The 27,561-nt window shown below is 44.0% G+C and overlaps 1 protein-coding gene across 1 annotated transcript in view; it reads right to left on the minus strand.

Moving 5' to 3' along the window:
• Positions 1-27,561, minus strand: part of RP1 (RP1 axonemal microtubule associated) — a 193,549-nt gene that overhangs the window by 72,652 nt on the left and 93,336 nt on the right. Inside the window, 9 exon segments of the mRNA XM_089898599.1 lie at positions 9,345-9,375; positions 9,378-9,499; positions 12,707-12,774; positions 12,777-12,949; positions 13,711-13,768; positions 23,339-23,378; positions 23,380-23,408; positions 26,763-26,896; positions 26,899-26,939. Of these exon segments, the coding sequence (XP_089754725.1) occupies positions 9,345-9,375; positions 9,378-9,499; positions 12,707-12,774; positions 12,777-12,949; positions 13,711-13,768; positions 23,339-23,378; positions 23,380-23,408; positions 26,763-26,896; positions 26,899-26,939 (696 nt within the window).

Genomic DNA, 27,561 nt, shown 5'->3' on the forward strand with positions numbered 1-27,561 from the left:
GTCTCAAGGAATCTGGCACAGAAAGGTAGGTGCCACCATTTTAGTACATCCTGAGTGGCGACTCTATCTTGCTTTCACATAGCTTCCTTTAGTAGCTTTTCCTTGGCATCTCCAAAAAGAATCACATTACCTTAAAATTCAGGGCAAATATTCCCACTTTGGGAAATGTGCTTTCGGGGAGTAACAGCACATCCTGGCAGCTTCCCTCTAAACAAACCAACTTCCACGTTAGAAGCAACTTGTGCAGAAGAAGGCTGAGCTCAGAAAACCCAGCTTCAGTACTTCCTGGCCTTGTAATGTTACCCTCTGGAAGCTCAGTCTCCTTGACTAGATTACCTGCCTCAGAGCTGTGATGAAGCTGAAAGGGACAGCCTTGTGGAAACACTGCCTGTCCTACTAAGTGGTACCTGAATGTTACCATTATCCCACGGTAACCACAGTTACGGTTATCCCACACACCTTCCATCCATCCACCCAGGCAACAGACGTTCAGGAAGACCCTTGTGTGTGCCAGGCCCTCTGCTAAGTGCTGAAGATGCAAGAACAAGAGAGACAAGCTCAGTATAAGAGGAGAGATGAACGTGCAAAGGTGTGACTGTGCAAAGCGCCATACGTGATGTGAGAAATGCTTCCAGGTGTTATAGGAGCAGGAAAGGGGACTGGCCACCTCCGAATGCCCAGAGTGGGGAAGAACAGACACATTCCAACGAAGAGGCGCCGATGCAGCTGGAATCTGGACGGTGAACAGGTGCTTGACAGGAAGCCAGAGGTCAGGAGGGCGCGGCAGGGAGGGAGAGCACAGGTGAAGGCACGGAGAGCAGATGCTGCAGGGCCGAGGCACAGGAGGCTGCGGGCAAGACAAGGCGGGGGTGCAGTGGAGCAGTCGGGGGGCCACGGGGGTCACTGGAGGGGGGCGAGAACGCCAAGGAGTTCAGAGGCCGAGCTGTGGGACTAATTCAACCACGCTGGCCTGGAAATCACTGGAGGATGCTAACAGGTGGGGTTGACAGGAGATCTGTGAGCTCACACATTCTACTCAGCTGTCAGGACCGCTCTTCCCTGCACCCTTAGTTAATATGTTTACACTTTAAAGCCTCAAGGCGAGGAGAGACCTCATTTCCTTCTGACCTCTCAGCTCACAGTGTCCTTTCTCTCCCCCCTCTAGAATCTAATAACACAGCATTATTTTATGCATTGATTTAGCCCCTAATTATGCCATCTTGCTTTGCTTTGGTTTACGCGTCCATCTTTGCAGCTAGATGACTGGCTGCATAGCTTCCTTCACAGGCCAGGACAAAGGAGGTCACCTTTGTGTGTAAGAACATAGGCTCGGGAATGGCGTGGAGTCAGACTGCCCGGCCCATGTTCTTAACCTCTCTGAGCCTCAAGTTTCCTCATTTGTAAAGTATAGGTAATAATCATACCTACAGCATAAGGATGCAGGATTCAACATACATATTTAAATTTCTCATCTGACACCTGCTATCTGACCTGTGATAAATGGTCAAGAAATATCATTACTATTATATTCTGTCATTGCCAAACACAGTACCTCGTACGTAGTTGGTGTCACAGCAAATGTAATTCAGGTGATGGTCATCCCCCATCCCCCAACCCCTTTTCAGATGTTCCAGAAAGAAGCCTTGGAGAGCAAGGTTTGTACCAGAGGACCTGCCTTCCATCCTAGCCGACTGGAGATTAGTTAATCAGATGTTCTCTCTTAATATTTTGACCTAAAAGATACAGCAACTGTGATCCGAGAATGCTGCCCAAGGAGGCTTCACGGTACTGGTACTGGTAAGGCCAGCTGGTACTCCGGAACCCGAGCCTGCTGCAAGCCAAAGAGATGGGTGAGAAGAACATTCCAGAAGAAGCTGATCTCCAGAGAGAAGAATGGAGATTTTCAACGAAGAGACATCTTGAAAATTCAAAGAGAGTGACGGGCTGACTGGTGACTTTCTAGTTTACAAAGTTGAGCTTTATTTCTTTTTTTTAATTTATTTTTGGCTGTGTTGGGTCTTCGTTGCTGTGCATGGGCTTTCTCTAGTTGAGGCGAGCAGGGGCTACTCTTCATTGAGGTGCACGGGCTTCTCATTGCAGTGGCTTCTCTTGTTGCAAAGCACGGGCTCTAGAGCGCAGGCTCAGTAGTTGTGGCGCGCGGGCTTAGCTGCTCCACAGCATGTGGGATCTTCCTGGGCGAGGGATTCAACCTGTGTCCCCTGCATTGGCAGGCAGGTTATTAACCACTGTGCCACCAGGGAAACCCTGAGCTTTATTTCTTAAAGCTGGATTCCATGACAGTCACGTTCAAAATTGCCATTTCTAAAATTAGCTTTAATGAATTTCTCATCCTTGCAACCAAACCAGGGTTTATTGACTGACCAATTATCATTTAAAAAATCATACTCTAGTCTTGTCTTTTGTTCAGTCTACCTATGGAATGTCTCTTCTCTGACTTCTCTTCTTTCAGAAACTACTGGACTAAAGCAATGCTCTGGCCCTGAAAGCCACAGAGACCTCTGAGCACTAGATATCTACTAAAAATAACTCCCTCTAGATGGCTCCAGGATTAGATTCTTATACACTTGAAATCATCAAAACTGTTAACTCTTAATTCCCTTCAGTGGCCATCATTTCTATGGGATTTTTTTAAAAATTAGTTTTACATTGCCATCAGATCCTTCCTCATGGACCATTTCTAATAGAACAGGATAGATTTTAGCTACTTTCGATGAGAGTCATTTGTAGGGCACACGTAGTTTCTTCTGCATGTGCCTCTATCTACCTGCCTACACACGTGTCTGCGCCCATCCTTCAATTTCTACCCCATCACGTGCTGCAAAAGAAGCTGAGTGACCTAGCCAAGGCCAGCGGTCGAGGGCTGTGAACCACGTTTTACATCAGGATGTGAACATCCCCCCAAAGCCAGTGAACAGGTGGGAGTATGAGAGCAGTGAGCCTGGAGGGAGGCGTGGTGCTATTAAAGGAATGGAATCAAAACGCCAACATCAGGAGCTCGCGTGCCCGAGAACACCAGAGACATTATGCAGCCGCAGCGAAAGCTCACCTCAATACCCCCAGGCCACCAGGGAGCTCCCTCCCACTGGGACAGCTGGGAAACACAAATACAGAGACGAACAAAACTTCTCTAGTCTTCCATGATTAAAGTAGACAGCCATGGAATGTGTTTGTGTGATGTGGCCCTAAGACACGTGGGTTGTTTTCGGTGGAGAGGGGGTATAAGAAGGTGGTAGAGATTAGATTTTGTCTGAGATACGTTTCAGATATGGCAACCACTCACTCACCCGGCAAACAGCAGGAGAAACCTAAATGCTTGTAAGAAGGCTCTGTGTCTCCACCCCCATCCCCAAAATGAGCAAGACGCAGCCCTGCGCCTCGTTCTGTCGGCTTCCACCAACACCACTTGTCACTTTCGTACCAAGGAATGGCTCAAACTGACAAAGAAGAGCACAGGAGCCTGCAGCAGCACAAATAACATGCCCAGAATAGCAAGAAATGATTAAAGTGGCCTCTGTCGGGAGAAAAAAATCAGTGAAGTTACATGACTGCTCGCTGTCTCATGATAATTTTTATTATTCTCTCTTCCCTATAAACATAGTATTTTGTATTTCTGTACTTTATCAAAATTTCAACATCCTTTCTTATCTATGTAATTTATCATTTCCCCCTCTTTCCCAGAAAGGGAAAATAAAACCACTTGTACATGGGCTGAACTATTTTGAAAGTAAACAAATATATAAACTTCAGTTTTTCCAGACTGAGATATCTTGGAGTAGCTCTAACAAAGTGTGTTTTGCCTAAATATCTAAACCAGTGGCACAGCAGACTTCTTAACTCCTGTGCTAATTCCAAGAGTCACTCTTTGGTACTGTATTAATACTTACAAATGAATATTCAGTGATAATTTTGTCTACACCTCTTAGTGAGATTAAGACGTATTTAAACCTTTTAGATTCCATGTCCTAATTTCCAATCCCTTCTTTCATGTGATTTCCCTTAGGGTTTAAGGTGTCTTCAAGAACACACGCCCTTCGGTTCCGTTGAACATGCAATTTTAACCTGTTCTACTCCAGGGAACGTGGTGGGGCTGTAAGTAAAAACGGAGAGCAACGGACCTGACCTTGAGGAAAGTCTTCCGTGAGTTGGAAGAGGCAGGCTACACAGAAACACAGAAACAGGAATAGGAAGCACCGGGTTAGGGTTATGTGCTTTGGGAAAAGCTTACCGGGAAGCGGCACTTGGCCCAACCCGAGGCTGCAGGGAAGGCTCCAGGCAGAAGGGACATCCCTTTTGGTAATTCACAGAAAATTCACCGTAAGGGCGCGCTAGGCTCCGGGCACCGGGGCCGAGCAGCAGCGGGGCGAGCGCAGGTTGGGAGAAGGGCACTGGGACCGCCCGGGAGCACAGAGGAACCGAGTCTGCGGCCTCTTGGCCTGGCAGCGACCCCAGGGTGTGGCCGAGGCCGCCTCCAGGACAGAGAGGCATCCCGAGGGGGCCGGGGGGAAAGCCGTCCTACCCCCCTCTGCTCGAACGCTTGCCTCGCCGGCCTGCGGGGAGGTGAGTCCTCTTAATGGCGCAACAGGCCCTCTTTCCAACAGTAGTAGGAAGGCACTGAGGGGGCGTGGCCTGGAGCGGGGGTGGCATTCACCTTCGGAAAGCATCCAGGACTTGCTGGTGGTCTATGTCGTCCGTAGAGGACACCTTCTACGGAAGGTGATCTCAACCCTCCTCAAAAAAAAAAAAAGCCTCCTGACTAGCAGAGAGGCTAGAACACTTTACAAGTGTTGGCTGCAACCTCAGCCCTGGGGACAACTGTGCAGCTGCCCGTCCTCCCTCCTTAGGGCAAAACGCCTTGGGGTCACCCCACGTATCTGACCATGAATCTGACCATGATTTGGTCTTGTGAAGACAAAGCTGGTCGTTCTGCTGTGCCCTGACAAGTCCAGCCAGGCAGCTGTTTTAGGTATCATTTATCTGTATTTAACTTTTCAGTTCCTTCATCCATAAGTCTCCTCCCATTTAGAGCTGCCCACAGTAGGCCCTTATTTCAGATAACCTGCTCGCACCCGCTCACGTCAATGCCACTTCCCAGACCACTCGGGAGGAATGGAAGGCGACGCTGGGAAGCTGCCTCGTCCTGAAGCTGAAGAACTTTGCTACTAGCTGTGTGCGAATCTAGACTCTTCTAGGTCAAGTGGGTTAGTGAATATATTCATAAATGAGATCGTTGCTATTTAAAGGTAGATACTAACTTCTTTTAAATGATTTCATTAAAGGTCTACACACACACACACACACACACACACACAGGCACGAGTACACAATACCACAAGTTTGATGACAAACAGAAAAGTCTAGAGATACCTAATTTAATGCCAATAAACGTGCAGTACGTAATACACTGGGGGGTCCACTCAAGTAGTGCACTGGGTTAGACAGTGCCCCCCAGATCCACGTGCGCTCAGAACCTCAGAACGCGGCCACATGTGGAAACGGCTCCTTGTAGATGTAACTGATTCGGATGAGATCACACTGGAGCAGGGTCAGCCCTCAGCTCTGGGTCCTCCTCAGAATAGGAGGAGAGGCTGTGGCGACAGAGGCAGAGGCTGGAGCGAGGCAGCTGCAAGCCCAGGAGCACCAAGGACTGCGGGCCGCACCCAACCAGCAGCGGCGCTAGAAGGGAGCACCCCAGAGACGTCAGGGCCGGGCCTACCTGGACTTCAGCCTCCTGACCTCCAGAACTGTCAGAGGACACAGTTCTGCTGCTTTAAGCCACCAAGTGTATAGTGTTTTGTTACAGCATTCATAGGCCACTAATACAAAGAGTAAATAAGAATATTTACTTCAATTCATAGTCAGTTGAATGTCTGCCCCATGCAAATGCAAATTTTGCTTGCTCCAAACCTCAAATAGCTAAATCTTATGTGTAAATGGTAGAGGTTCAGTGCCGTATACTCTATTTTTGCAGAAAAGGCAGAAAAATAAAATCTTCAGGTACAGAAATAAAGCCATAGGACGTGGGTGTTCAATTGAAGAGGAGATGCGAATCCTCGCAGGAGGCGTCTGCGGTGCACAAGAGTCCTCGCCCGGTCGCCAGGCCTTGTATTTCAGCCAAGCCTCTTCCCCCCTTAAGTTAGGAAAGGAACGAAACGTTGGTGGGCTTTCTCTCTGCCTCAGTTCAGCTGTGCTGTACATTCTTGTCCGTGCGGAAGCTTCCGGGAGCACGACTGAGATTGCCCTTCCTTTCCCCCGCTGATGTGCGCCTCTCCTGCCCACGCCCCAGATCTCATTCCCACAACGAGCGCACCCCGCAGCCCAGCTTGGCCCCTCCGCCCCCCGCCGCCCGAGGTGTGACAGGAGGCAGGTGGTCCAGGTCCCGCCCCAGCGCCCGTCTCCTCAGCCGTCGGCGCAGCCTTCTAGGCTGGCACCTGCCTCGGGGAAAGCTGTCCTGGACCTTTCACGCGCAGAGAGAAGGCTCTGGGGGCACAGAGGCAACCGCGAGAGGGTCCGGGCAGTCCGCTGCTGTTGTAGAAAGGGTCGGCTCAGCCTGAGAGCTATCCCTGGTGCCGCTGCGCTTCTGCTTCTCTAAGCAAGTGGGACCTGCCTTGTCTCCGCGTCTGCAGGTGGGAGGGAAGGGGGGCTGCAGCTCACTCTCTTCATCAGGTGCTGTGTGAGTGGGCACCGGCTGCCGTTTCTTCGGGACCTACCGCGACGGGCAGAACATCAGAGCAGCGTTTGTTACGCCAGGACAGTGCGTACCTGTTATATGACATTTGGTCGCTTAACGTATTTTATAATTAAAATTGTTTCAGCTACAACCCATTGAAACTAAGTTAAGCTATTACTTCGGTGTCTTCCTTCTAGTCGAGGCCATGCTGGCACAGTACAGACACACGCTGAGGGGATGCAGGAGGTGATGGGAGCGGGAGGGGCTGGCGGTGGTGCAGGCACGGCAGTGTGATGACCGAATCCAAACTATCTCCGGGAGATTTCACGTTGGAAAGAAATCAGCTGTAACGTGGATGGACCTAGGGATTATCACGCGAAGTGAAGTAAACCAGAGAAAGACAAATAGCACATGATATCGCTCACGTGTGGAATCTAAAAAAGTGATACAGATGAACTTACACACAAAAGAGAAACAGACTCACAGACACAGAAAACAAACTCACAGTTACCAAAGGGGAGAGGGGGGAGGAGGGATAAATTAGGAGTTTGGAATTAAATTATACACACTGCTATATATAAAATAGATAACCAATAAGGACCTACTGTATAGCACAGGGAACTCTACTCAATAAATTGTAATAACCTATAATGGAAGAGAATGTAAAAGAAGAATATATATTTATATATATGTATAACTGAATCACTTTCTGTAAGCCTGAAACTAACACAACATTGTAACTCAACTGTATTTCAATAAAAAATAAAAACAAATATAAAACTAAATAAATCAGCTGAGTTAATGTGATAACGTTTGTCAGAACCTAGGAACCTGAAAAGAAAACCCTAGATGAATCACTCCCTAGCTCCTCTGCCGCGGGGAATAAATGCAGCTGCCCCCAGCCCCCAGGAGGCCCGGTGCTGGGGTGGGAGTGGGCTGGGCTGTGATGCTGAAGCCTCTTCAGCGCACTTGCCACTCAGCAGCCGGGGGCGTCTGCGCTGAGCTCTGAGTAAGCACGGGAGGAGAGAGACACTGTTGCTAACCGGGCCAATTCGCTCATGCGAGCGGGCGGACTCTGAGTGGGAACTGAAGGGTGGGCGGGGTCAGGACACAGAGCAGAGCAAGGAAGGGCGACCCGAGTGAAGAACAGCGGGCTCCGCGGGACAGAAGCAAAGAGGTGAAGTCAGGTGGTCTGACTTCACTGAGATCCTGCAGGAGGACAATTACAGCAACAGACTGGAGGGGAAAGGAATGGAGTCAGTTGGTATAAAGCCTTGAATGGAAAGATCATGAGGTTTGGTTTTGGTTTTGGTAGGCAATGGGGATTAATACAGATTTTTGAACAGGAGGATGATGTAATTAAAACACTGCTTTAGGAACAGGATCTCCCCCCACGCTTTTTCTTGAAAAAATTTAGGGCAAAACTATACAATATAATGCTAGAGAATGAAAGTCGTAATAGAGCAAAGGAAGAATGAAAGAGGAAAAGACAAGCTTGAGTCCGAATGAAGATCAGTACGATAAGCAAGAGTACAGTCGGCGTGGAGGCCATGAGCGGAGTCGAGGGGCGCAGAAAGAACCAGGACGATCAGAGGACGGCTCAGACCCAGGCTGAGACATAGGACGCTGATAGGGTGAAGGAAGTGGCAACGGAGGAAGCGGGGTGAATTCAGCGGGAACTCTGAGAAAGCGACTGACTGCAATTAACGCCGGCCAGGCCAGGCGAGGAACAGGCGGGCGAGCCTGCCCTGGTTCCCACTGCGCCATTCGCTGCTCCATTCACTGCAGCCCCGCCAATCACCTCTGTGTTTGTAGTTTTTGGTGGTATATGGTGAGTATTTTTAGTTGAACTGACTCATTGTTTTTTACCCGCTTTTTGCTTAGTAATTAAAGTTGTAGTGGCTTTGGCATCTCCAAATCTGCCCCCTTGAATTTTCCTGTGCCTCATTTCCTGGTTGATTATCTATTTGGAAAGATAATCTGTCTTTATCTGGAAAGATAAGGCTGCCCCCAACACTGAGGGTCCACAATTTCAGAATAGAGCTCCAGGATTCTCACTCCATGTCCACAGTAGATTGGGTTTTCATGGAGAAACCTGTCCTGTCTTGGGTCTGGGTCCTCTCCTGGCCCTGGCCAGCTGAAGCTGGGTTTTCTTGAGAAAGGAAGGGATCTAGAGAGCAAAGCTTAACCTCAAGGCTGTAGGGTCAGATCAGAAATGGAGGGAGGTGCTTGCGGTCTGTTCCTTATGAGGCCTGCGGGAAAGCCCGAGTTATCTAGGTTTCCATCTTTGTCTTTCTCATGTTCTGAGAGTTCCCTCTAAAAGTCTCCTTGCTTAATTCGATATGAAATTGTTAGAACGCTACCATTTTAGTAATGTAAAGGGACCAATGTTTAAACAAATATTCTCACGTTGTAGGCAGTAATTTCCAGTGTGAAACTTTTGGTCCTTTTGTGACTTAGAGCGAGTTGAAATAATAAGAAAAATTACAAGATAAGATTTCCCTACAATGCTTAGCAATAGACTATTTACTGAAACACTTGATGAGTGCTGCGTGATGTGGAATACTGAGGAAATGACACAAACCCATGCACCTAAACACACACACGCACTCACACTGCAGTTCCATCTTCTGAGGCGGCACGGGGACAGCACTACCTTTCACAGGAGAAGGTGGACGCGGACGCAGCCCTGGCTCCCTGGCCCCCACCAACTTGCAGCAGCAGCCCTGAGACTTGTCACTGGCCTCACAGCGCCACAGCGCCTTCTGCAGTTTTCCAGGCGACACTGCTTCCACTTGAAACGTATCCACCGGGTGCCGGAGGCAGAGAAAACCCCACAGAGATAGCGTGAGTCCAGCACAAGACGAATGGGGGCAATAATAACAGCCCGAGGGGTGCCGAGAGCAGCACAATACTTCGGCAGAGATGCTACTACAGTTAGCATCCAACGGGGTGGTAAGGAAAGAAAAATAAGCAAACTACTTTTTTATCTATTAAAGATGTATTTCTGGCTATGCTTTTTTCTCTCCTGGAGTTTTATTTCCTCCACTGTGGTCGTGTCCAGTGTAACAAAGAAACAAACCCTAACACAAAGGCCTCCAGTTTGGCACTCTTCTCTTGCTTAGATTCCTGCCCCCGGGACGCAGTTTGCTAGATGTCAGGCTGGACCGCGGGGCCTGATAGCATATTTACTTTCCATGAATGCTGATTCTCCTTGAGGCACAGAGGAACAAATTCCTTTCTCTCCCTCCCTCCCCTCTTTCCTTTCTTCCTTCTCTCCCTCCTTTCTCTCCCCAATAAACCTTCTCGAACGCCTTCTTCTGTAAATAATGTGAAGCACATCGTCGGGTTTGTTGTGAAAGAGCATCTTGGAACCTTCATTTTATCATGTCAAAAACTCACTGAGGTTTCCAGAGACGCAGGACCTAACGTAGGTGCTACGCTGGTTGGAAGAGAAAGAACTCACACGTCACTTCCTCACAGACTCCTGCTGAGAACAGACCACCTGAAGACCATCTGAGGAAAGGGTCAGGAATTTAATTAAGTCTGAGACGTTCCCAGAAGTGACAGCTGAATATTAACTACGGTTTCACTACTTTGCGGTAAAAGTGCAAATCCAGTATCACTTGTATTTTCTTGTGGCACAGGCTGTCTAAACAGCTGCCTGCAGGGTACGAGAGTACATTTCAATTTCATATTTGAAGACACACTACCTGGCATCAACTGTTGGTTCCGCGTTGTTGATGGAAATCTTCTCTTGTTTAGGCCAAACCAAAACCATCACTAGTCCTGTGATATTTTGGTCACCAAATTGTGACTGTGTGTGTTCCTGGTGTCCCTGCACAGCCTCGCTGTCACTCTCCTGCACCCCCAGTGTGCTTCAAAAGGGACATTTCCTGATACACGTCACCTGTGGTGGTAGACACGACTGGGCCCCAGCCTTGTCCTTGGGGCCATTTGTGGGTCCATAGTGCAGGCATGCTGACAGCTCTCCATCTCACACCCCTACACCTCACTGCTTCTTCTCCTGAGGGTTTCGCCGGTGGGGCAGTGTTGAGGGGTGTCCACAGGGTTTCTCTGAAATTCTCTAGCAAGGAGTCCCAGTAGCCACAGCTCAGTACTGTCTCTTCTCGGGCTTTTCTCCATTCTCTTCAGGTCACACTGGGATCCCCTCCCAGATCAACTACCCTGGTCTTCACGTTCTGCTTCAAAGCAAATCTGAATGAGGATACCTCAAGGTCAAGAAAGATTGCCTGAACCAGCTCTCCTGTTTCCTCTTTTTTCTTAAAGTATCTTTAGTTTTGAAGACAGAATTAAACTAGGTCTATTATGTGTGCGGCTGCCTGTTGATTACACAGCTGTACACTTTGTAGAGAAAACGACAACAACCAGCCCAAGGCCCTAAGGACATGGACAGAAAGGGCTACAGGGTCACCTCTGAGGGGCAAATAGGGAGGACATGAGCAGAAGCGGTAAACCCATGGAGAGACATTAGGACAGTGCCGGCCCTTCGGTTTAGAAAAATGAATAGCCTTTTCCTTATGTGTTCCTGCCTGACGTCACAAATGATCAGAATGGGAAGGATGTGGCTAAGGATGTGAGCTGTGGTTCGTGTGGAATCATCCTGGCAATTAACTACAAGATCGTTGCCACAGTTTCTTGCAGCAGAACTCTTGAAACCATTTGGCATTTCCATTACATTCCATCCACTGAGGAAGATAACAGAGAACTCTAAAATGAACTAGGGAAGAAAAGCAGTTACATCTCTGACTCTAAACTACAGAACATGCCACTAAACCTGCACTGTTTACTCTTTTTATACACTGGTCGCAATTATACTTCGTGTCCAGTATATATATATAGATAGATAGATAGATTGTTTTCAATCTATAATACACCCTTCCCACTCTCTGGGAGGTGCTGTACACAATGATGAACTGAAGACGATTCACCATGCAGACGTTTCACTTGCAAAACCTTAGTTGGTAATCCCACACCATGCCGCGCGGGCCGAGCCACCAGCAGGCGGCCAGGAGAGACGGTGCCTTCACCAAGCACCACCAAGTGGGAGGGTCAAAGCGTCTGGGAATGAAAGCCAGGAGAGCTTCACTGATCACTTGGTGTAATATTAATAATAATATCATGGCATCTAAAACTTTGTTTCTGCTCAAAATTAATAATTCACTTGTAACAGCAAAAACGAGGCATAATTTTGCTGTTTTCCCTCACTGTGATGAAAGCTGTGTTACGTGCAGTGACAAATAAAAGCTTTAGGTGAGCTTTAAGAGCTCTGATGTTTCAAAATATTTCATAAACTACAAGTACAAAACAGTTTGAAAAACAGCACTCTCAAACTAGTTCGGGAGTCTTCTTTCTTAAAAATGTACTCATGCTTTAGATAATCCCTATTCTTAATCTCAGACCCCAAATTGTACTTTTTTTTTCTATACACAACAAAATAACATTAAAAATTAACTGGGTTGATTATATACATCACTGCAACTCCTCAAACATCAACTACATAGAAAGACTCATACGTGTATATAAAGGACAAAAGGGAATATGAAGGGCTTTAAGGCGTGAGAATAATGTATTTGGCTCCGTTCAAGATGTCTTAAAGAAAGGGTGTTGCATTATTCTGAGAAATATCCTATAATGGCCCTTCTATGACTCGACCTTTTAGAATAAGGCTTTGTACTTCCCAGTCCTGACAGGGTATGTTCACATATATTTTTCCCTGATATAATCTCATTTTTTTCTTTTACTTACACCCTCACTAATTTTTAATGTCTTTTTCTTTGTTCTATTATTCATTGCTAGTATAGTGTGTCCCATTTTTCTTTCAAGCAAAACTTCTAAAACAAAGCACATTAGGAAGTTGGGTCAGGAAAACTTGTGCTGAAGATGTTCTAAAACAAAAACTTGAAGGGTGTCAAGCCCTTGTCAACTTTCAATCACGTATGGCCACCTTTGGAGAGATTGCTAAGAACATGGGAAGGTTATCTGTGCAGACACACCTGTCCTCTTTGAAGTTTTACTGGCATGCTGGATTTGTACAGCCGTCTTAGACCAGAGTCTTACCTCTGAGACACAGTGTCCCACAGAGACACAGGGATGCTACGGCCTCCGTTTCTGCTTGCTTCAGTTGCCCAGTACGGACGTCAGCAAGGTATCTCACTACTGACAAAGCAAAGGGGAGAGAAACAAGGAAATTAATCACCTGGGAGTTCATACAGACGGAACCCAGATCCATGGGCCACGCTACAGTAAAAAATCATTGTATGAGAATTCCTCTAATCTGGACTTGCTGTATCTATGGAGAGATTTTTGATCTTTCAATCATTAATTTTAATTATAAATGGGCATTTTTACACCATGAGCAAATGCTCCGAAAAAGCAAATAGCTTTTTCAAAAAGACAAATGAAAGCTTTAAAAAAAAAAAAAAAAAAAAGCTGTTCTTTTATGTATGACATAGGAGGATATTTCATGATTAGTATTTTATTGGCAAGGGTGACGTTATTACTGTATGTGATGCTTAAAGTTTAAAATGACGTAAAGGCCTCCTCCCTGGCCCAGGCTCACATCTTCATTTCCTGCCTGTGAGGACTCAGACTAAATGCAGTTACTAACCAACAACAATTACCACCACCTATATTTCTATTCTACTTTGTTTTATGAAACACTCTTCACGTGTATTATTTAATCCTAAATTCAATCTGATCTTTTCTTGGAAGAGAAACGATATATAGTCAAAGTCAACAAACACATTCTTGAGGCTAGTTGTCTGCTGGACGCTGGATATAAAATACAGAATGTATTAGGATGAGAAAAGTTGAGGAAAATACTTTGAGGAATCCTACTGTGAAATATCACAAACCTTTGTTGTAAATATAAAACAAAAAAGTACTTCTACTCTTATTATGTATTCAATTTGTCCGATGATTCTTAAAAAATATGAATAACAAAGGCAACTAGTCACCAACACATTTGTTGGGCACTTAAAGTGTTTATGGTGTTCTACAAGATCTGGTAATAGGGACGGAGGTGCAAGTACTAATGCCAGTATTGGTGCTTTCTTTCTGGAGTTGGAAAAATGAAAAGAGAGTAAGGCTTAAACATGTTCTCAGAGAACACTCCAAGCATTGTTGCAAATCAGATACAAAGTCAAAGCCTGCTTCTAAGTCTCCTTATTTCTGGTCTGTTCCTTATGATAATACTCTATTTGTTACAAGGACTATACAAAGAGGATCAAGTATGGTAATTGCAACTGACTGAGGAACTATTAAATGCATGAATTTATCTTTGGTTCAAATGAACTGGCACAACTTTTAGAACGTTTCTATAAACTTCTGGAGTCTTTTGAGATTAAACATTTGACTGGAGATTTTGTGAGAAGAGGAAGGTGGTGCTGCCTGCTATTCATTGAACTCGAAAATCCTCAGAAACAAACATTTTTCTTACTGCATTTCAGAATTTGCTCTTTCTCTTTTGTGGTTCTATCTAGAATCCTGAAGTGAAGAAGTAACTGAAAATGAAAAGGACCTGGAAATATTTACAAGATGCCTTAAAACTTCAAAAAATAAATAAAGCAATCTCTTACCTAGTTTAGCTAATCTCAAGACTGCCTAGAGTAGTCACATCAAGTAGTACTAATTTTAAAATAATAACAAATACACGAAAACCTACATCTCATTTCACTTCAAAGGCTCAGAAGAATCAAGAAGTTTCCAGAGAGTTCCTATTCCAAGTGAGCCAATTTATCCAAGTCACATGTAGCACACGCTACAGAGACAGCCCAGACACTTGGAGAGAGTGCCGGGCCAAGGGTCAGGAGGAGGGGCTCTGGCCTTGAAGGCTACTAACTCTGCATGACTCAGCCAAGCCTCCAAAACTCTCCAGGCTTTGTCTCTTTATCAGATTTCTTGCTTCATACCCTTGTGGTTGGAAAAAAATGCTTGATATGATTTCATTCTTAAATTTATTGAGACTTGTTTTGTGGACTAACGTGTGATCTACCCTAGAGAATGTCCCATGTGCACTTAAGAGGAATGTGTATGCTGCTGATTTTGGGTAGAATGTTCTGTGCACATTTATAAAGTCTATCTGAACTAATGTGTCACTTAAGGCCGACTTTTCCTTCTTGATTTTCTGCCTGGATGATTTACCCACTGGTGTACGTGGAGTGTTAAAGTCCCTACTATTACTGCACTGCTGTCAGTTTCTCCCTTCAGGTCTTAATATTTGCTTTATATATTTTGGTGCTCCTATTTTGGGTAGACATATATTTACAAGCGTTATATCTTCTCGGTGAATTGAACACTTTATTATTATATAATGCACTTCCTTGTCTTTTCTTACAATCTTTGTTTTAAAGTCTGTTTTGTCTGTTATGAATACAGGTACCTCAGCTTTCTTTTCATTTCTTTTGCATGGACTATCTTTTTCCATCCCTTCACTTTCAGTCTGTGTGTGTCCTAATATCTGAAATGAATCTCTTGTACGCAGCATATAAATGAGTCTTGGTTTTTTACCTTTTCAGCCACTCTATGTCTTCTGATTAGAGAATTTAGTCCATTTACATTTAAAGTAATTATTGATAGGTATGTACTTATTGCCATTTTGTTAATTGTTTTCTGGCTATTTTTGTAGTTCCTCTTTGTTCCTTTCTCTCTTTTTTGTCTTTCCTTATGGTTGGATGACTTTCTTTAGTATTGTATTTAGATTCCTTTCTCATTTTCTTTTGTGTTTCCCCTATAGGTTTTTGCTTTGTGGTTACTGTGATGTTCACATATAACATCCTATGTATATAATAGTCTATTTTAAGCTAGTTCGCAACTGAAATTTGAACTCACTTCAAAACTCTACATTTTTACTCCCCCACTCGACATTTTATGTGACATCTTAATGTCACATTTTAATTTTATATACCCCTTAATTATTGTAGTTTTCGTTAATTTTACAACTTAGGTCTTTCAACATTCATACTAGCTTTATCAGTGATTAACCCACTGTCTTTATTATATATTTACCTTTACCAGTGAGATTTTACTTTCATATGTTTTCTTGTTATTAACTAGTGTCATTTGTTTTCAGCTTAAAGATATCCCTTTAACATTTCTTATAAAGCCAGTTTAGTGGTGATGAACTCCTTTAGTTTTTGTGTCTGGAAAACTCTATCTCTCTTTCTATTCTGAATAACTTTGCCAGATAGAGTATTCTTGGTTGGAAGGTTTTTTTCCTTTCAGCACTTTGAATATATCATGTCACTCCCTTCTGGCCCAAAAAATTTCTGCTGAAATATCTGTTGATAGCCTTATGGGATTTCCCTCGTGCATAACAAGTTGTTTTTCTCTCATTGCTTTTAAGATTTTCTCACTATCTTTAACTTTTGACATTTTAATTATAGTGGATCTCTTTGGGTTCATCTTATTTGGAACTCTCAGTCTTCCCGGACCTGAACGTCTGTTTCCTTCCCCAGGTTAGAGTAGTTTTCAACCACTATTTCTTCAAATAAGTATTCTGTCCCTTTTTCCCTCTTCTTCTGGGACCCCTATAATGTTAATGCTATCCTGCTTGATGTTGTCCCATACATCCAGCTATCTTCACTTCTTAAAATTCTTTTTTCTTTTTGCCTCTCTGTTTGAGTGAGTTTCATTGCTTTGTCTGCCAACTCACTGATTCATTTTTTTACCTCATCCAACCTGCTGTTGAACCCCTTTAATGCACTTTTTAGTTCAATTATTGTATCCTTAAGCGCTGTGACTTCTGTTCGATACTTTCTTATGTTTTCTGTCTCTTTATTGAAGCTCTCACCGTGTTCATCAATTCTTTTTCCAAGCTCAGTGAGCATGTTTTTGACCATTACTTTGAATTTTTTATTAGGTAGGTTACTGATCTCCATTTCATTAAGGTCTTCTTCTTTTTATCTTGTTCTTTCATTTAGAACATCTTCCTGCTTCCTCATTTTGCTTTTGTCTATGTATTAGGTGAAAGAGCTACCTTTCCAGTCTTGAAGGAGTGGCCTTGTGTAGGTGATCGACCTTATTGTTCGAGCTCGCCCTAGCTCTTGGTTGTCTCTCAATCCTGTGTGATTGTCTAAGTAGCCTGGTTTATTCATGGTCCCTGTTGTTGAGGGTATGCCAAGACGTGTCAGTGTTCCAGGTGGAGTGATCTCATTTAGCACCTAGTTTTAGGTGATTGGAAGCCAAACCCTGAGGCATCAGCTTTTAAAGTATGCAAATATATTTAGTCCTACTGGGTCACAATCATAACTCCTGCTGGCCTCCAGACCAGGAGAGCATGAAGTATCCCCTGGCTGAGTGTACAAGCTCCTTTCTGGGAGGTATTGTCACAGTGTAGTGAGGCCAAAGGACTTAGCAAGGATGGTGTCTCCCTGCTTATGCTCCCTGAGAGCACGTCTGCAGCCTCTGGATGTGCACAGACCTGAAGCCTGTCCCTCGGGCTGAAGCTCCTGAACCAGTAAACAGGCCTCTTTCACAGGAAGAGCTGGGGGGCTGTTTCAGTCTGCTGTCCGGGCAGTGCCCTGGGAGTGGAGCCTCCCAAGAACCGTCTTTCCAGTTGTTACAATCCTGTGGAGTGCAGGAATGCAACACCCTTGGCCGCCAGGGCCAGGTAATCAAGGGCTGTCCTCCTTGTGGAATGCATGTACCTGCCAGCTCCAGCAAGGCAGCTGGAGAGCACAGGGGGAGGGATACACTCCCGGCTTCAGCAAGGCAGCAGGAAAATACCTAGTCTGTGGGTGCCCATCCACTTTAGCAAAGAATCAGGAGGATGCTGTGATGTGTGTGTGTGTGTGTGTGTGTGTGTGTGTGTGTTCACCAGCCCCAACCGCGAGTGGTAAGAGTGACACAACCCCCCGTGTTTGCCTGCTTCTTCGAGGCAGCAGGATAGTGCCATGACCACTTGTCCCTGCAGGCCTCAGCAGGGGATCAGGAAGGTGCCATGTCTGCACACTCCTGCCTATGCCAGCAGGGTAGAGGGAGAGTTCAAAAACCGTGTCCATCAGCACCATTGTCCCTGGAGAGTCCCAGTCGTCCCCTGCCCCTCCAGTAGATGCTTTAAGATTAGCAAATGAATCCCCCTCACATATAGCCTAGGTGCTTTTCAAACTGCTGCTTTTGTGCTGGGTCCCGGGCAAAAGAGATCACATGTAAGCCCTTTGAAAGGAGAACCAGTCCTGTTTGTTTCCTAAGCCAGATGTCTTGGGGACTCATCTCTCCCGTGCAGGTCTAGGAGAAGCTCCGGACTGGTGAGTCCATCCCTATCGAGGGATGCCACGCTGGGGGTAGGGTTGTTGGCTACCTGCATCTCTGCCTCTCCTATCCGGCCTGATGTGCCCTTTTATCCTTTGTTGTGGAGGAGCAGTTCAGCTAGTTTTCAGGGTTTTTTCAGAGGGAATTGTTCCTCTGAAAGGCAGCTGGAGATGTGGTGTGTCTGTGAGAGGAGGTGAGTCTAGGATCTTCCTGTGCCCCATCTTGGACTGCCCCCCTCCTTTGTTCAATATTCAAAGTTAATTACTATATGACAGTGTTCAGTTAGAGCCATTTTATTTGGGCTCCAAGCTATCGGTTACCTGGAATCAATTCAGTGCCTTGGATTAATAATTTATATCAGTATTTTGGAAGCTAGCTAGCACAATTGTATTAATGTGTTATTACTGTGACTGAAATAGCAAGTCAGACCTCCAAAGCGGTACCTAAAGTATGATCAAGGAAAACTCTCAAACTCTGAATGACCTAAAAATCTACCACTAGACCCCACACTGCCAGAGCGTCACGAAATGGGGCAGGTATTCCCTCCTGAAAATCTAAATGCTAAGCAAAAGAGCATGTTTTCACCCATTTCAGCTTGGGATACTAGGAATAATTCCAACAAACACGTGTCAGAAGCACTGGTTCCCCCAGACAGTAATGTCCGGTAAGTGTTCTCGTTGCTCATCGCAAGAAACTGTTGGCTGTAAACAGTTCATCGTTATCAGTGGGGGAAAAACCCTCACAGCACATATCCCAATAATGGCAGACTTTACAGATTTTCTCAGTCCACAAAAGGTAGCCTTTGATGTATATAGAACCCACCCGTTCTTTTTTTGGAAACAGTATTTCCTTTTGGCTCTCAGACCAGAGCATCCTCAGTATACTTCTCTACTGAAAAAACCAGAAGCCCTGACTGTTGCTTTAGCTCTGAGACAAAGTTGTCAGATGTGAGTACTACAAAAGGTCAGTATGGCTGAGAAAAAAAATACAGAGATATTAAGGTTCAAAGCCATCTTCTGTTGGGATAGGTGTGAGGAATAAAAGGGTGAATTTCCAAAAATATTTTTTCATGGAAACATACATTCATTTCCCCTTTAAAACAAACAACTAAATAAAACGCTTAAGGAACAGCAGTGTCTTTATCATATGAAATCTTCAGCATTTGTTTTAATTTTCTGAATGAATAGAAAGAATTTTAGGAATGGCTTCAGTAGAAACTAAAGTTCATCTGCTGAGCTCCCCCTACTGATTTACAGCAGCAAAAATTAGTCGTTTTACAAGAACATATTACCGTAAAAACTCACTCCTGCTTTCTTAGAAACCTAAAATTCCTGGATTACTTTAAGAAAGTTCAACCGAGTGCATACATGTCCCAAAAACAGCTAACTGGAACAGCCACAAAGTACTACTTACAAGGCCTGAATTAACACATCAGAATTCCACACTGAGGTTATAACACCTCAGTCAGGTTACCCACCATTTCTGCTCAGAACTTGAGAGAATGGCAGAAATCAATTAGCTCCTTCAATAAATCTTTTGGAAGAAAGATGTAGTGAGACAGGCATTGCCTTGGATATATGACTATTAAAATTAAAACTCTGAGGAGAACCAAACCACAACCTGGTTTATAGTCGGATTAACTGTGGAATGAACTCATCGAAGACAAGAGCTGCGTCTTACTCATGCTGGCACGCTCGAACTCCTGGCAGAACCCCTTCTACGTCATGGGGGCTCCAGCACAACCTGTTGGAGTACTTGGAGTGTGAGTGCAATTATACACAACTTTATGCGGCTGCGCTACTATTAACTTGAGCAACGAAGTCCAGAACGGAGAGATCTGTTGCTCTCTTCCTCCCACCCAGGTATATTGAAATATAAAAGGGAAATTATCTTGGTCCTGCTCTGTCCTAAAATGTAGAGCTAATTTAAGTAGGACTATGCTAGTCCTAGTTAAAAAAAAAAAAAGCCGCGGTGCGGGGGGGTGTCCTGGAAGAAAAGGGAAATATTGATTAAGAAAAATATGGAGAAGATGTAAACATCACTGCATTGCTCCTCTGGGCAAGGCATAGAGATGACTAAAGCTTGTTATTGCACAGACATGAACTTCCCGTGTAGTTGTGAAATACTGAGAAAGGATATAATGGCTGGAGGGTAATTATCAACAGAAGATGTTGGTCACAGACACAGATTCATTTCTAGGAATGCAAGACGTGGTGATGGAAGGTCCTTAAGTCAATGCATTTATCCACTGTACCTAAACAAGCTCAAGCAAATTGTGTCTGACAAACTCTAGGCTATTAAAGTACTGTTCAAACACGAGGAAACTACTTCAGCTTCACTCTCCCTCGCGGGGGGACAAGTCATTTTACGCACGTAATTATATAATATTTCATGATAACGTATGTGCAGCACTGATAACTGAAGCAGGCCATCTCCGAGCAGCCTTCCTCTCCCCGCGTCTCCCTGCTCTGCCCTTGTTCACACCTCCTTGTCCACAAACCTTCCCAGTTCCTCTAGGGCACACGGGTACCTCTTAATGGAAACCTACTGCGACTAGGGCCTGAACATGCAATTCAGCATTTAACTGCCCCCTACTCTGTGCATGTTTGCTACTGGATCTTCTTTCTCCATGCAGACTGAAAGCAGAAACCATGGTTGACTCTAATTTTGTATCACTGCAATGGCTAAGCCAGACCTGTGGTGAGTCCATCATTTTCTCTTGGATATACCATCGCAACCCAATAATTCACCGCGCTGTTTCCAGGTTAAAGATGGTCCCTTGGGATCATTTTGATTACCTCTCCTAGAGCTCTCCATAGGCCTGGAGAGCTCAAAAGAGTGGATTAGACATTAGCTAGTCATTTTCCAAATCATATAAATTATAAACCCCTACATATTATTAACTATGATTGGATTCATATAAACTTGTCACATTTCCCAGTGTGGAATTGTTATATAAATGAGTCAAAGGTAACCTCTGTATACTGGCCCATAGGTTGATTATTTCTTCACTGCAGACAGAGACCCATTAGCTCAAAAACCCACTGGCAGCAAACTCAAATTTTATAACTTTAAAACAGCCCAAATGATTTTCTCCACAATAAAAAGAAAAAAAAAAAGCTCCAACAAGCAAAACTGTAGCAATTTACAGTCTGCCTCCTTTGCATACCCCACAAAAACCTCACCCAACAGCTCTTACCTTGAGAAAATAGGGCCTTGCAGTTATAAGGCCCCAATCTGCTGTCCTTTGGAGCTCGGGGACACAGAGACGCCCCACTGTGCTGCTGAGAGACATCATCTAGACGTATAAACCCCCCTCCCCAGATCTTCCTCTCCCCGGGAGCTCCTGTGCCCTCTGCCCTTTCTGAGGAACAGACTCCTGCTATGAGGGACACACCCATGTGCAAACCTGGCGAGGCCTCACACAATAAGCTCGGGTGTGCTACTGCTGCTGTTCTTGTGGTCATGTGTTTTCCCTCGATTGGCCCCCAAATACCTCAAACCTCTATAGTAATGCATGATACTCTATATTCATTTCAAGGGATGTTAATAGATTCTACCTGCAAAATATGGTCTGATGGTGAATTTAGTTTGGAAATGCTGTGAGATTTTTTTTACTCCAGGGCATCTCAGAGCCTTAGCCATATCAACATGCATTGCAGATCTCCAAGAGAGGAATGAAAACTCAGTGTTTCACCACGGAACTATTTAGTGGGAGCATCTTGTGCGTGCAGAGGCCTGGCCAGGGTTGGAGTCCTGCCTCCCCTCAGCGCCCCTGCCCCCTGCCCAGGGATGCTTTCCCCTCCAGCTGGAGGATCATTGCGCAGTGATATTGCTGTAACCCTGAACACCCTTCTCATTCCAGGGCCCCAGAGAAAGCACAAGTCATGCTAGTAACTACAGGCCAACTTGACAAACGGGCAGGTCTTTTCTGAGATGTTCTGACTTGTCTTTCCCAGTAATTCACAAGTACAGAATTGGTAATTTTGCTAAATTTTGCAGGTTCTATGGGTTTCTCATCTTCTTCTTAAAAGGTCACTTTTTGTCTCTGCTTTGAAACCATTCAAAGCTTCTGACTAGAAAAACTTTAAAGCCTCCATATGGTTTTCTCCCGTTCTCACCAGCATTTAGCACAACGCAAGTCATATATTAGGTGCTCGGAAAATACTTCTTGCCTAACTCACTGGAACATATTTACCTGCTCCTATATGGTAAGAATGCCAGTTTTCATTATAGTATTAGTTATGTGCTAAGAAATGCTACAATAAACATTTCAGCAAATTTAACATTTTCTCGTTTACTTTCATTATATGACCAAACACACAAGGTTAAAAATCACAGATAAGGCCAAGAAACTTTTAAATGGAAAAATGATAAATTTTCTAGATTCTGTCAGTGGTTTTCAAAGTTTTAAACCTTAAAAAATTTTAAATAACGTAGCATAACATTCCTGTAAAGGGATCAGTGACAGACTCGGCATTTAAAGCTAGAAAGCAGAGATGTTCTATGATTCAAACCATGTTATCTGACCCTACAATAATTACTGCTTCCATACAGAAATCTCATGGCTTCTAAGAATTTAACTGCTCTCTATTTCTGAAAACAAACTTGAGGCCCATGATGGTGCTTAAGAGCTCAGTCCCCAGAGCCCAAAATACAGTAAAACCATTTTTAAGTGACTTTGGTTAAAATTACTTTATTTCCAATTATTTAACTTTATTGAGCCTCAGTTTTCTTATCTATAAAATAGGAATATCAATGGCACCTAAATCAAAGAGTAGCTGTTAGGCAACAGAAATATGATAGCATTTGTAAGGCAGTTGGTACATGCTAAGCACTCAGCAAACACTTATGATTATTGGTACCGCTATTATTGTTACTGCTGAGGTAGGATTCCAAAGTGCACACATAGCATGATTCAATTTCATAAAAGGGCAAGATATGTGTAAGTGTACATAGACAATATATATTCTTCCATACATATAACATTTACATGTTTAGGGGTGTGTGTGTGTCTGTGTGTTTAGGGAGACAGAGTTCGTGAGAGAGACTCATAGAAAAAGGATTTGAAGAAAAAGAACCACTCCAGTGGCCACCTGATGATCAATGAATAACTGCTTACTTTCATTCTTATACTTCACTGTATTCTTCAGATCTCCCATGAACGCACATTGCCTTTGCAAATACAATTAAAATGCTACTTTTAAAAAACTCTCGAAGATGAACCATATGTATTTGAAGTGTAATATCTACAAAATTTTGTTCACATTTTGCACAACAACTAGAGAAATATGTTATCTTTCTCATTGCTTTAATAATCCTCCTTATTTCTTTTCATAATGGAATAACTACGAAGCACAAAATAAAAAACATTACCCTCTGTAAGCTCCACTCGGTTCCATCATGTCCTATCCGTATATATCTTACCAACGCTTCTTATTTCAACCTGAATGAAATGCAAAGAAAAAATTAGAAGACTGTTTTAAGTTAAGCATGTTAAAAAATTCTTTCTCTTCTTAACGAAATGCATTCTTTGTTCCTCGTAGTTGAATAGCTCTCAGGGACCCTTTCAGAGTCTACAGATTAAGCCCTCTCGAGAAGCTATCAGTGGGCACAACAGACACAGAATATGAGACAGAAATATCATGAGGCTTGACAAAAAAAATATGCAGGAGGAGTCAGCTGAAAGAACAGGATAAGAGCATGCATATGCTCAGTCCTCTGACTACCGCAGTCTCATGGAAGCCAACGTCTTCTGAGCTCAGTTCCAATGACAGAAAGATGGGCTCTTATTTTAAGAAGAAAAAAAACCCAATTTTCATCAAAGTTAAATATAGCTATTTCTACAAGCTGAAGAAAAAGTACCAGTGAGTCTAGAACTTCCTTCTACTCTGAAAATCCTCTCAGTTAGACTCATAGGCTAAGACATAGATGTTTAAAGTTCAAGGAAGAGAAACAAACTTGCACACACAGCACGTGCACCTGCTTAGTGTCTGACATGACCCAAGACTATCTGTTATCCAGGTGGCATTGTGGAGAACTGGCTTTGGAATCACTTTGGGCTCCGTTGGTATCTTGGACGTTGTGATCTGGGTAAAATAGGTTGTTTTACATCTCTGGTCCTCAGTTTCTTTATGGGTTGAATGGACATAATGTCTGTTGCATACAATTTTCAGTTCAACTAAGTTAATGTTTATTTAACATATAATGTAGGAAATGTGCAAGGCCACAGGTATACAAAGATGAAGGTGATGGCATAGTTCCTAACTCAGAGAAATTTCTAGTCTAGTGAGGGAGGTAGATTTATAAGCAGACATTTTCACTATAATAAGATATGTCTAGGCCATTGGACTGTGAGGATTCAAAAGGGCAATACACCACCTTATTACTTAATAACTTAAATAAGTGAAATAAGTCATACAGAGAAAGACAAATACCATACAATATCACTTATATGTGGAATCTAAAACATAATACAAATGAATATATATGCAAGACAGGAGCACACTCACAGACAGAAAACAAAGCAGTGGTTACCAAAGGGAGAGGGAAGGAGGAGGGACAGATTAGTGGTAAGGGATTAACAGATACACACTATCATATAGAAAGTAGATAATCAACAAGGATATGTTGCATAGAACAGGGAATTATACCCATCATCTTATAATGACCTATAATGGAGTATAATCTGCAAAAATACTGAATTACTATGCTGTACACCTGAAACTAACACAATATTGTAAATCAACTATACTTCAATAAAAAATATTAAAAGAAAGTAAGGGATGCAGAAAACCATTAGTGTCTACACAGATTACCTGGGGATGCTGTTAAAATGCAGATTTTGATTCAGTCTGTCTGGTGTGGGACCCAAGAGCCTGGATGTCTCACAAGCTCCCAGGTGATGCCCATGCTGCTGGCCGAGGGTCCACAAGGCCCTAAACTCCTGGGGACTTTTGTACCCATCCCTAACCTCTGCAGTTGAGGTAGTAGCTTAGAGCTGGGTAAGTCCTGCTCTCACTTCACAGCCAATAGGAACATATGCTGGGGCCACTGGCCAGGAGAGAGTCCTCCGCAACCGTAATTGACACCCACCTCCCAGGGGCACTGCCCATCACACACATTCCCAGATAGTCTTTAAACCTCACGAGCCTTTTAAATAAGTAGAATTATTACCCACCTCCCCCTCTTTACTAGGAAGGAAATCCAAGATTAGTGAGAATAAGCAATCTGCTCAAGGTCACACAGAACTAATGAGTGTCCCATCTGGATTCGAAACTGGTCTCTATACCTCCAAGACCTCTGTTCTTAACCAATTTACTACATTCTCTATATCTCCATAGGATTTTTTAAATGTATATACATTGTCCCTTTTTGTCATCAGACTACCTTGGAATTTAGGGAAAAAACAGATATCATTTCCTCCATTCTATATGTAAATATAATCCTGGCCTGGAGAAAATAAGGGACACATTCTAGGTCACACAGTGAATACATAGAAAGCTAGGGCTCTGATCCAGCTCACCTGATTTGCAGTCGAATGCTACAACTGGGATTCTCAACCTTGGCTGCACTTTACAGTCATTTGGGGAGCTTCTAAAAACCTCAGCGCCCAGGCTGCACCCTAGAATTGGAATGTCTGGAGGTAAAACAAGGAGGCTTTGGTGGTTTTTAAAGCTCCCCAGATGATTCCAACGTGCAATCAAGACTGAGAATCCACACCATCCACTCCAAGATAGGACCCTGGGTGAACCTTCCCAGGAAAACCTTGACAGGATTTACCGACACATTAAATACATACACCACAAAGTATACTCTCGGTAATAGACTTCTGTGGGGTTGCCCAGGGATCTAGCCGTAACGCATGCATATTGAACTCTAAACAATCATCTTCAAATAATCTTTTGAAATGCACGTGTTGTATAAGGTATGACTGCCTGTGAACTTGTCCAAAGTGCTCCTTCATGACTGCAGTCTTGACTGAAAACCTAGTGGTTGCAAAAGAAGAATGCCAGGTTCAGGTCTGAAAATCTATAAACTACCTAAGTATTAGTGATGGCCATGTACTACAGCCTAAGCAGCCTTGGCTTCCTGGTGACTTGAGTTGGCCCCAAGCATTCCCTATTCTCTGTCTAGTCTTAGGACACAAAGGAACATTCCCCAGGGAGAAAAACTGCCCTTGAACAATGCACCAAAGACCTGTTTGGCTTTCACCCTGTGGGAGTGCGGTGAATTAGCGAAGTGGAATGTAATTGTCCAAAGCCCTGAGGAACTGGGGCAAGCAACCAGCGATTCTCAAAATTCTCAAAACAATGCAGCTCAGTGTTCTCTGATGGTAAGGAGAGAGATATTCAAATGAGCATTGGCAGAACCTCAAAAAACAGCCTCTGAAGATGTCAAGAAAATGATTTCACACCCACACAGGTCAGCAGAGCAACATCTAAGAGTATATGCAAGCATATAAAAGAAGGGTTTTCGTCATCAGAACCATCTCTAAATGGCTAATAATCCGGCTAAAATTTGAGTTGAGGTTGACAGTTTATGGGGAGAGTTTCAAACCAATGGCTTAACATGAGCTGTTTTTAAAGAAAGCAATTTTCTTCTACAACTTGGCTAATATAAGATATGTAGGGGAAAAAATGCTTCCTTTGATAAGTACAATAGGCATTAGCATCATTCACGGGGATTCTAATGGACGGAGATTTACTTTATATAGGACACACACACAATCACACCCTCTGTGTTACAGAAATTCCTTTGAAATGTTCATAAAACCAACAGGATGGTCAATGCTGCTCACCTGAAACGTATCTTCCTGTCTGGGAAGGAACAGCTGCTCTGGGCTGTCCTTGCTGAGAGGGATTGGTCCAGCGACACCCCGGTCTCCATATACCCAGAGTGGGACGCTGGCTCGAGTCCCTGTGTTTCCCGTCACACTAACACCTTCCATTCATCTTCCGACAGGGGAGTCTCACGGCTTTGGGAAGGTCTGATTTCTGCAATGGGGAAAAAGTAGCACATCAGATGCAACATCAGGCTGACAGTATCTTTTGTCACCTGGAGCCCAAGGACATCAACCCTGAGCGGGGAGGGCTGGGGTGGGACAGGGAGGCTCCAAGCTGCTACAACTCCCGGGCGTTGATTTGTGCTTGTCTCCTCACAGCAGGGCTCTGGTCAGCTGAAGCTCAACTGCTTGAAGTAAATTAAATTAGAGCGTTAAACATCTGACGTGCCTAGCAATCTTTCACTTGTCCTCAACACAACACGGGTACGTGCTGGAATTTGCAGTTTTTTCATGAATCTGCCCGCCTGGCTTACAGAGTTTTAGACAGAACGACTACAATATAAATTAACGAAAGAAAAGTGCAATTAAAACACATTTTCAAATGAGATGTAAGAATGACAAATGAAAGAGACAGAAAAGTTTTTGAACTGTTTCTGGAAAGAAAAGTACCCTATCAGAGAGAACAGTGAAAGGTTTTGGAGCCGAAGGTAGGATTGTCACAAATGCAAATGGCTTCCGAGGTGCTTTGAGCAGGCCAGGCTGCAGTGGCGGGAGGAACAGGTCCTGCCCGGTAGCGGCTGCAGCTGCCAGCAGT

The sequence above is a fragment of the Delphinapterus leucas genome, chromosome 17 (genome assembly GCF_059928025.1).
Source record: "Delphinapterus leucas isolate spDelLeu-1000000601 "Yukka" chromosome 17, BTC_Dleu_Yukka2, whole genome shotgun sequence".
NCBI classification, from domain to species: Eukaryota; Metazoa; Chordata; class Mammalia; order Artiodactyla; family Monodontidae; genus Delphinapterus; species Delphinapterus leucas.